General features: G+C 44.0%; 1 protein-coding gene across 1 annotated transcript; it reads right to left on the reverse strand.

Moving 5' to 3' along the window:
• Nucleotides 1-3,022: 3,022 nt before the first annotated feature.
• On the reverse strand, nucleotides 3,023-10,859 carry LOC129678634 (RAD50-interacting protein 1-like; the record flags this gene model as incomplete). The annotated part of the gene is made up of 4 exons (XM_055609507.1): nucleotides 10,688-10,859; nucleotides 10,248-10,293; nucleotides 8,585-8,769; nucleotides 3,023-3,264 (listed from the first exon to the last, which is right to left on the reverse strand). Coding segments are annotated over exons 1-4 (515 nt in total), but the record flags the coding sequence as incomplete, so codon positions are not given.
• Nucleotides 10,860-11,443: the final 584 nt, after the last annotated feature.

The raw sequence follows: 11,443 nt of genomic DNA on the forward strand, positions 1-11,443 counted from the left end.
AGAGAAACCCTGTTTCCAAAAGCAAAAAACAAAAAAAAAAAAAAAAAAGAGAACTGTACTAATGTAGCCAGGCACAGTGACACAAGCATGTAATCCTTGCACTGTACACTGGGGAAACAGGCAGAAGGATCAAGAATTCATAGGCCATGAGACCTGTCTAGACCCTCCAATAAAAAAAAAAAAATGAGATGTCTCAATGGTTAAGAGCACTGGCTGCTCTTCCAGAGGTGCTAATTCCCAGCAACCAAGTGGTGGCTCACAACCATCTATAATGTGATCTGATGCACTCTTCTGGCATGCAGGTGTACATGCAGATAGAGCACTCATACATAAAATAAATCTTTAGAAAAAAGAAAGAAAGAAGGAAGGAAGGAAGAAAGAAGGAAAGAAAGAAAAAGGAAGGAAGACAGGCACAAGGGTGCATGCCGTTAATCTCAGTACTCGGGAGGTGGAGACAGGCAGATCTCTGTCCGTTCAATGCCAGCCTGGTCTCCATAGTAAGTTCTAGGCCAGCCAAAGCAAAAAGTGAACTTTATACACGGACATAAAATGTACAAGAAACCACAGAATATAAAATTTCCAGAATGATATATAACATAGAAGCATGAAGGGCACTTAGAGCACAGGAAAGCCAGAATAACAATGTTCATGGTATGACACTGCTCACTGTCATCTTCATAAGAAACTCTGCCAAGCCGGGCCTGGTGCTGTGCGCCTGTAATCAGGGAGGCAGAGGCAGGCAGATCTCTGCAGTTCAAGCCCAGCCTGGTCTACAAAGCCAGTCCAGGACAGCCAGGACTACACAGAGAAACCATGTCTCGAAAAAAAAAAAGAAAAGAAACTCTGTCAAAATGCTAGTTCAAGCAAGAAGGGACAGAGGGAGGGGTGGAGGGGGAAGGGAAGAATAGAGAGGGAGGGGGAGAGAGAGATAGAATACAGAATAAAAACTAGCCATTATTAAAGGGAAATTTGGAGATGAAAAAGTCTCAGAAATTTGGAAAAACAACAACAACAACAAAAAACCAATCAAACAAACAAACAATCAAAAAACCCTAGAATTAGAAATGTTATCACAAAGACTGTAAGGAAAAAAACTATATTATCAAGAGAATGAAATAACTGTCTGTATGATGCTCATTATTAATTTGATTCTTATTCAATATGATTCCTGGGTTGAAATTCTCTTTTAAACAATTCAGATACCAAGAAAGTTACTGATAACTAAAGTCTGGTTTGTGTCAATCTCTTCGGCTACTATGAAAGGGAAACTTTCAAACAACTTACTCTGCTTAAGAAGGTTATAACATTACCCTTCATTGTTCTGTTCTCTCAGAGGGGCAAAGAGAAAGGAAGTAAAGTAAAGCAAGGTTTAAAACTCCTTTGTGGGAGGTTCTGGGGAGATAGGTCAGCAAGTAAAGCACGGCTATGTAAGCGTGAGGACTTGGGTTTGATCCTCAACAGCCACATAAAAAGTTGGGCACAGAAATGCACCTGCAGTCCTGGCCCACGAAGGGGAGACAGGCGGGGTGTGAGGGAGTCAGCAGCCAGCCACTCCAGCCAGTCTGTGAGCTCCGGGTTTAGTAAGAGACTGCCTCAAAAAATAAAGGAAGACACCCGTGCACACTTTGGAGGGGACAGGGGACCAGACTATAAAGCAGAATAATCTCCTAACTTAGGGAAAAACGTTACTCTGGCTTGAGAGGCAAGGCCAGATATAATCAATCTGTAGTATTCACAAAACAGATGTGAACTTTATTTACTTTTTTATCAAAAGAACTTTCTTATTTTTCCCTACTCAAAGACAGTCAAACTATTATTCATCTAAGAATACTGTACAGTTTTTTTTGTTTGCTTTTTAGTTTTTTGTTTGTTTGTTGTTTGTTTGTTTGTTTTGTTTGCTTGTTTCCTAGACAAGGTCTGGCCTTGTCTGATCTTGAACTTGCTATCTTCCTGGCTTGGTCTCCCAAGAACTAAGATTAGTTTTGCACATTACACTGGCCTAACTATGCAGTTCTTTTTGTTTGTTGTTGTTTTGTAGGCCAGGTCTCAATATGTAGCCTGTGTTTTCCTAGAACTCCCTATGCAGACAAAGCTAGCCTAAAACATGTTACTTCAATCCCCAGTGCTGGCATTACAACCATCACTGGCTCACAGCTCTTTTTTAAACATTTACTTATCTATTTATTTATTTTTGGCCTTGAACTTACAGAGATCCACCTGCTTCTGCCTCCAAATACTGGGATTTGGTTGTATGACACCACCACATGGCCAATTACTTACGTAATTAGTGTATGAGTGCTTTGACTGCATGCACATTATGTCCACCATGTGCATGCAGTCCCCACAGAGGACAGAAGAGGGTGTCAGATCCCCCTGAACTGAAGTTACAGGGGTGTGAGCTCCAGAAACGGAACCCAGGTCCTCTGGAAGAACAGCAAGTGTTTCTGACTGCTAGGCCATCTCTCAGCTTCTTACGATGCAGTTCTTATTGGATGATACCCATTTTTTAAAAAAGTATCAAATTCTAGGTGACATAATGTAGTTCAATGTGACTCTTAAATATTAGTAGGAATTCTGATGATCAAACTCAGGGAAATCTACCATTAGAAATAGTAGTTTTATCATGTGTTCAAAATACAACTAATTAAGCCTTAAAATTTTAACTTACAGAGGCAAGTAGATTTCTGTGTGCTCAAGGCCAACCTGGTCTACAGAGCAAGTTCTAGGACAGCTAGGGCTACACAGAGAAACCCTGTCTCAAAGAAAAAAAAAAACAACATAAAAAATTTTAACTTACTTACATTACTTTCTTTCGAATGTAAATTAAGATCCCTGAACATTTTATGTTCATTCACAACAGAGCAAAATAAAAATTTCATGTTATTTTCCTAAAACTGGTAAAATTATAATTTTTAATGAACTCAATTATTGAATAGTGCACGCGCGCGCGCGCACACACACACACACACACACACACACACACACGCTGAGACTGATAATCGTAAGAACAATACCAGCCTACCTGAGCTCTTCAATCTGTGAAACCCACTTCAGGTAGGTGAGATGCCGCCCGATCTCTTCTATCTGGTTGATCATAGCCCCAAGGTCGTCCATCCAGGGCTGTGCAGTCAGCAAATGGCTGTTAATGGAACTGAAGAGAGGTTCTTCCTGCTCCAGAAACTGATTCAGGACTTGTTTGGATTCCTCTGCATCTTTTAAAGCACTTTGAATTCTCTTGGGGATTTCTGATGAAATTGTAAGTACCTAATGACACGCAAAAATATTAACAATGAGATAAAATTTTGATAGTTTAGTCCTTTCCAAAAACATGGTCCAACAGAACTGAAAGTTTTCCATTAAAATTTTCAAGCTGGCTGGGCATGGTGGTACACGATTTAATCCCAGCCTCAGAAGGTATGTGCAGGAAAATTTTTATAAATTTGAGACTATATCTCAGTCACATTCACATAATAGGACAATGTCTTAAAAACAAAACATGTCAGGGGGAGGGGTGCCGCAGGCCTGTAATCCCAGCACTCAGGAGACAGAGACAGATAGAGCTCTGTGAGTTCAAGGCCAGCCTGGTCTACAGAATGAGTCCCAGGACAGGCAGGACTACGCAGAGAAGCCCTGTCTCAAAAAGCCATCAATAAACAAGTAAAGTCAAAAAAAAGGTTTGGCTAGTCCCAGCAGTCTCAGCACTTGGGAGGCAGAGGCAGGAGAATCAGGAATTCGAGGTCAGTCTTCCCTATTTATTGGGGTCTAGACCAGCCTTACAGTATGTACAACTGTCTCAAAACGAACAAAGCAAGGGCCAGGAGGGTAGTCTTGTAGGCAGACTACTCATCACACAAGCATGAGAACCTAGGTCTGGATCCCAGCACCCATATAAACAGCCAGGCACAGCAGTGTCTGTAACCCCCATTCCAGGAGGCCAGAGACAGGATTTCTGCTCAGTGGCCAGCCAGTCTAGTGGCGTCAGTGAGCTTCAGGTTCAGCAAGAGACCCTGCTTCAAAAAGAGGTGGACAGTGATAGAGATAGACACCTGACATTACCTCATTGACCTCTGACCTCTGACCTATCCATCTACATACACACATATAACACACACACACACACACACACACACACACACACACACACACACGAACAACATTAAAAAGGTTCAATTTCTTCATCCTGTGGCAATCAACTCAAACAGATATATAATGCTATAGGAGAGACATAAATACTGCACTATTCTCTACTGTACTATATACTATACACTATACAGAGAGAGACGCATGGCTCCCAGGCAAGTATCTGGAACACTTTGAAAGCATACAGCCAGAGATCTTTTGCTTCACCTACGAAGTTATTTCCCTTTAAAAACAAATGAAGCTGTGTCTGAAGCTGTTTTGATGATACAGCTGGGGGTGCGTCTCAACAGGAGCGCGCCTGCCTGGTGTGCATGAGACTGGGTTCGGGTCTCAGCACCACAGGGAGAAGAGCTTTTAAAGTAGGCAGTGTAGCACACTACTGTGGGCACTTGGGAGGCACAGGCAGAAGGAGCAGGTGTTCCACGCCAGCCTCATCTCATAGGAGTTTGGAGCTAGCCTGGGTTACATGAAGCCCTGCCTCATAATAAAATACTGAAATACAGCTGGGCCCCTGTATTTTGCTGAAGCCTAGGATGAGACCTACTGATTTGGTAAGAAGACATTAAGGTAATGTCTTTGAACATGCCACTTATTAAAGGATATTTTTAATGGGGCTGGAGAGATTCCGTTCTCGGAATCCACAATGGACTGAAGCCTCTGGCCTACAGGGACAGCTGCACTCATGCACATAACCTACCCCCAAGCATGTAATTAAAATAAGTGTTTTTAAAATGTTTTTATCATTATAGGAAACATAAATCAATGTTAGGCATCAGAATAAATGCCTTATTTTATTTTATTTTGAGATAATGTCATATCTTAGGCTAGCCTTGAACTTCTGAGCATTCTGCTTCCATCTTATGAGTGCTGGGATTACCAGCTAATGGCACCAAACCCAGGTCTACACAGAATTTTATACAATTTTAACTGAATCAGCCCTGATTAGACACTGAACCCAGCACTATGCTAGGGATGTAAGAGCAGCATCTGCCCTTGAGTAGAGAAGCATGCATTCGCAAAGGCAGAGTTAATGCCCTAGGACACACTGGCCTCGGTGTGGGGGGCACACCTTTAGTCCCAACACTTGTGAGGCAGAGGCAGGTGGAGCTCTGTGAGTTCCAGATTGGCCTGGTCTATAGAGTGAGATCCAATCCAGTCCCAACTGAGTGATACCTTTTCAACAACAAAACCACCTGCCAAGAGAAACAGTATTCTAAAGTGGCCACTCCTGAGACCTGAATGAGAAATCACCTGAAGTCTTGCTCTAACGCACAGAATATAACTCAAAGAGGGAATAGATGAGCCTGGACAGGTTTGGGAAAGACGAGACCACAGTAGTCCCAGAAGAGCATTCTTTGTACAGGAGATCACAGGGCCCACTAGATGCTTTAAGGGAAATTTACAGTTTAGACAGTAGGAATAGGAAAGCAAGGAGGGCGCCCGGAGGACTGGGGCTGGTACTAACGGGAGGCAGGCAGGCAGCAGACTCCTATGCTGCAGGGTTGGGTGGAGTTTTAACACAAGCTTCGAGTCATCTGAGAAGATGGACCCTCAACTGAGAAAATGCTTCTGTCAGACAGGCTTTTTCTTGATTAACGATTAAAGTGAAAGAGCACAACCCACGATGGGCAGTGCCACCCGGGGCAGGTAGTCCTTGGTTATATGAAAAAGTCAAGCTGAGCAAGCCATGAAGGGTAAGCCAGTAGCCATTGTTTTCCCATGGTCTCGGCATCAGTTCCTGTCTTCACATTCTTGCCTTCACCTTCTTCAGTGATGGACCATGACATGCAAGTATGAGCCTAAAAACCTCTTTCCGTGTTACCTTTGGTGGTGGGTATTTTATTAGGGCATTAGAAAGCAAGACTTGAGTGACAGAGAGTGATGCTATTAGCCACAGAGGGAAACCTATTAAGAGACTAATGAGAACAATTTTGGACATGCTCAATTTCAGGTTTGTGGTGGTTTGAATAGGTATGGTCCACAAAGATTCATGTGTTTGAATGCTTGGCCCACAGGGAGTGGCACTATCAGGAGGTGTGGCCTTGTTGGAGTAGGTGTGGCCTTGTTGGAGGAAGTATGTCATTGTGGGGGTGGGCTTTGAGGTCTCCTATGCTCAAACTATGCACAGTGTGGCACACAGTCTCCTTCTGCTGCCTGTGGATCAAGATGTAGAACTCTCAGCCTCCTTCTCCAGCACCATGTCTGCCTGCATGCTGCCATGCTTCCCACCATGATGATAATAGACCAAATCTCTGAAACTGTAAGCCAGTCCCAATTAAATGTTTTCCTCACAAGAGCTGCTGTGGTCATGGTGTCTCTTCAAAGTAATGAAACCTTAAGATATGGTTCAGTAATGGAATTCAGCAAAAGTCTCTGTGGTCATTAGGGAAACAAGCTTGATTACAGGGGTAAGGGGCTGGAGAGATGGCTCAGAGGTTAAGGGCACTGGCTGCTCTTCCAAAGGTCCTGAGTTCAACTCCCAGCAACCACATGGTGGCTCACAACCATCAATAGTGAGATCTGGTGCACAGGCATACATGCAAGCAGGATGCTGCATAAGTAATAAATAAATAAATACATAAATCTTAATAAAAGAAAGTGAAGACTGATAATAAAGAGTTTTTGAAAATGCCTGTCAGCCAAATGAATGAATAAATGCCTAAAGACCTATGTATGTTCATCTACTGAGAAGACAGTCCTGGCAGAGAAGCTGAGGATAAAATTCCAAGAGCAAACTAAGGCCACTGCTGCCAAGGTGCTAGACAAGAGCAAGGGTATAAGGCTACCTTGGTATTAGCTCCTGCTGGAAGGCTTGTGTGCAGCAGGGAGTGTACCACTGACAGCAAAAGGAGGGACGCAGAGGGCAGAGAGGTACAGCAAAGTACAGTGATTATGAATGTATGAAAATGTTGTCATGAATCCTGTTTATACACTAAGAACATGAATGATGTATTTTTAAAGGCCAGGGGTAGCAGGTATTGAGTCAGCAGATAAAAAATAAGACTGATCACCCAAGTCTGACCTCTGGAACCCATGTGAAGGTTCCATGGTCTCTGCATCAGTTCCTGTCTCCAGGTTCCTGCCTTGAGTTCCTGCTTGGCAGTGTGGTTGCCTAGCATGCATGAAGCCCTGAGTTTGATCCCTGGGCACACAATGTGGTGGTACATGTTGAAAATCCTAACATTCCAGAGGTGGAAGGAGGAAGATCAGAAGTTCAAGGCCATTCTCTGCTCGAAATTAATTAAAGGCTCACCTGGGACCCTAAGTTTAAAACAAACAAAAAAGTAGTTTACTTCTAAAAGGTAAAAGGGATTACAAATAAGTTTGGAAATATGGGATAGACCATTAAATTAATACATTCATGCTAGATGCCTCTGTCTTCTGTTTTTTGGGTTTTTGTTGTTGTTGTTGTTGTTACAGAAAAGGTAATGGGGAAAATTCAGAAGAATGACTGAGGACGGTAACAATAAAAGCCTGCAAGGTGAGGCTGAAGATGGTGGCGGGCCACATATCGGGCCAGTGTGGACTCACTCGGCAGTGTGACGCCCTCCAATAGCATGTTACAGGATGGAAAATCTGACAGATCAGGCTGTACCTGGGGACGAGCAGCAGGTGTGCTGAGAGGCAGAGAGGTATGGAGGCCTAACTCAGGGATGGAAGAGCATAAGACAAACCACGCCCACGCACCCACACATCCACACCCACACATCCACCTTAGTTTGCTCACCCTTATTAATCTGTTACTTATATGGTAAAATATTTTCTTTTTGACAGAGTACTGCAACTATAAAGACCTACTTATCTTGAGCTTAAATTATTTCATTGGGTTTTTAAAAAGTAAAAGTACTATGCTCAGAGTAAAATAAAACCCCAAAGTACAGAAGAGTATGAAGACAATAACCTTTCAGCCAACATTCAGAAACAAAGGTTGTTACAGTTCTCTTTCAGTTTTTTGTTTTGTTATTTTCTGTGGCAGGGCTTCATGGAATCCGGGATGGTCTGAAATCATTGCATAGTGGACGCCTCCCACCTCCACGTGCTGATGTTAAAAGCGTGTGCCACCACCCCCAGCAACCTCTGTACACTAGACTCATGCTTTTTTTCTATATGTGCATTTATAAGAACTTGCAATAGTAGTGCTTAACTATTTTTGCACATTCTGAAATTATTCATAAAACTGTTCTAGAAGTTGTTATATGAAAGTTGTTAGCTGTATTAGAAGTCATTTGTATCAAAATGATATGTTAGCTATCACTTTGTTTTCAGCAGGAACTCTTTCATTTTAACTTGTAAGATAGGTAACAGAAGAGTCTTTAAAGCCTGCCACTCAGCTAACTGCTTCTCTCATGATCTGAATCTTCAGTGTATAATATGCACATAATGCTGTTTATGTCCTGTATACAATGAAGACAACTGACAGAATGGCACTGCGTTTAATACTTACCTGTTCCTCTAACTTCGCTTTGTTTTCTGTCATCTGTTCTATGAGTTTACCGAGTTTCTTTAAGCACTTAAGGTCACTTCCCACTTCCTTTTCTATGAAGGCGGACACATACAAGAGTAGCGCCTCATCGTCTCTGCCTTGGCTGAGCTGCTCACTTCCGACAAGAGCTACACTGTTCGTATCACCTACAGAGAGGGAAGGCAGCTACTCAGCACCGCTGTGTGGCAGAAGTACAAAAGCATACACGGCTACAGCAAAGACACGTGCGTTAGTGCACTAGGCTTCAAGGTTTAACCGAGGGCTGGAGGGAGAGCTCACTGGTAGGGCACTTGTCTATTATGTACCAGGCCATGGGCTCAATTTCAGCGCCTCCCGGCATTTAGATATAGCCACACTGTATCTCTCGCTCCAAACACATGCATCTAAGGGTACACAGATAATACCTGAATTGTAACAGCAAAGCAGTCAATCAATTATCACAAGATGCCCATGGGCTGGCAAAGTTTAGAGCAAAGGAAAAATTCCCCAAATCTCAGTTTTCAAGAGTCATGAGTTCAATTCCCAGCAACCACAAGGTGGCTCACAACCATCAATAGTGAGATCTAGTGCCCTCTTCTGGCCTGCAGGTGTACATGCCGAGGAGCACTCATACACATAAAACAAATAAACTTAAAAAAAAAAAAAAAGAATCAAGAGACTGCTCTGGCTTTAATATACATGAAAAACAGTATTGAAATATCTATTATTGGAACATATTGAAAAAAAATGAGATGGAAAACCCAAACATAAAAACCCATACAGATAAGACTTTTAAAAATATTTTTATTTATTGTGAGAGAAGACTAGTAATGGAGGGAAACACTTACTAAACATTAAAACAAGTAATTCGGGGACTAGAGATGGACAGCTCAGTGGTTAAGAGCATTGGCCGATCTTCTAGGGGACCCAGGTTCAATTCCCAGCACCCACATGGCAGCTCACAACTGTCTATAACCACAGTTCCTGAGATTCTGAGACCCTCACACACGCATACATGCAGAGAAACCACCAATGAACATAAAATAAAATAAATGTAAAAACAACAAAATAACAAAAGCAGTCTCTGAAGAGTACTGGATTTCTAATAACCTGCCATGCCTGGCTCATCAATATAAAATGATAAATACCCACATTTCTGACATATTTTTCTGTCCCAGATAGGAAATGGAGGTACCAGGTCTTTCCCTGGGTTTCCCACCCAGACCAAGACACAGGACCTAAGTTGTGTTCTACTCCACCAAATTTCATTGCAAACTCATGGAGGGCAAAAGTACAATTAAGCGATTATCAAACCTCTTGAACCCAGTAAGAGTGACCAGCGTCACACCCTCCAAATAACTGATAACAAGCTGATGTTTCATTTAGGTGACCGGTCCCAGTGAAGTCAGACCAGTCACTGCACTAGCTGGGAGTGTCAAAGTGCTCCTTCTATATTTTACAGTCTTAGAAAGACAAAAGTCCACGTGCAAAGATAACTAATATTTATTACTGTTTAAGCACTGTACAGAAAAAAAAAATATTTCATTTAAAAGGTGGCAGGCTAAGAAAGCTCTTTTGCAGACCCTGAAAGGGAGCTGCGAAGTCCAGCTAAACAAAAAGAAGTGAGGTTTTGGAGCCTGCTTACTTTTCTCCTCTGTGTTCTTCATTTCGTCACCGCTCTCGGGGCAGCTCTGGCGGAAAAACAGGTGTGACAAACAAGTTAGGACTGAAATAGAATGCGTACAGAGCTCCTGCTGTCGGGTGCAGAGGTGCTAGGCCTCTCCCAGGGGCGTTCCGGACACTGCTGCCACCTCCCCAGAAGTCTGGACCACCTCCCCAGGCTCCGAATGACCCTACCCGGTCACCGAGGCCACCTTCCCGCCAACTCTCAAAGCTGTCATCTTCCTCGCACATCAGACACTCCACTGTGACTCCTTCCCCGGGGAAGCCCTTGACTGCCTCGGGCCATGGGAACCAACTCCACACACTTCCAAGTCAGCCTGGAGGGGACAACCTCCCCAGGGAGGTCCGTGCCACTTCACAGGGACACCAGCGTCCCTTCCCCGCTTTCCAAGGACGCCTCACCGGGGCTGCCGGCACCCCGCCGATCTCGCCAGCTGGAAGCATCCTGCCTCCGCTCGAGGCTCGAGGCGCGGCCAACCTGGCCCGCAGAGTCCGGCTAGTGCAGCCACAGACAGGACAACCCAAGCAGACGAGCCTGCAGAGGCGCCAGACGGAGCGCCACCTCGACTTCCTCTCGCCGTCTCTCTGGTTCCGTTCTCTTGGCCTAGAGGGGCTTGTCTGCGTTGCCACTGTCCTGCTCCCTGGCGCCCCCTCCTGGCTGGCTGTCAGGTCGGCCGTTCGGGGAACCTGGCGACCCTACTGCTTCCCAGGAGGTCGGGGCTAGCATCCTCCGCTGTGACAGAGCTCCCTCCACTTCTTTAGAGTTATTAAAAATAGAATTCGGATCCGGGCGTGGTGGCGCACTCCTTTAATCCCAGCACTCGGGGAGGCAGAAGCAGACGGATCTCTGTGAGTTTGAGGCCAGCCTGGCCTACAAAGCAAGAAGCAAGTCCTGGACAGCCTGAGCTGAACAAAGAAACCCTGTCTCGAAAAACAAAAACAACAAAAAAGAGCATTTGAGAATTTGCTGCTCAAAAAAAAAGAAAAGAAAATAATTCGGCCCTGGTATAGTGACTCACACTTGTAATCTCACCATTTGGAAGGTGAAGGCAAGAGGATCAGGAGTTCAAAGTCAGCTCCAGCTGCACATTGAGTTCAAGGCCGCCGTTGACTACAAGTAACTTGGTCTCAAAACAAAACATAAAAACCTTTAGCTCC

Source organism: Psammomys obesus, unplaced genomic scaffold (genome assembly GCF_907164565.1).
Source record: "Psammomys obesus unplaced genomic scaffold, mPsaObe1.curated_primary_1811, whole genome shotgun sequence".
In the NCBI taxonomy this organism is placed as follows: Eukaryota; Metazoa; Chordata; class Mammalia; order Rodentia; family Muridae; genus Psammomys; species Psammomys obesus.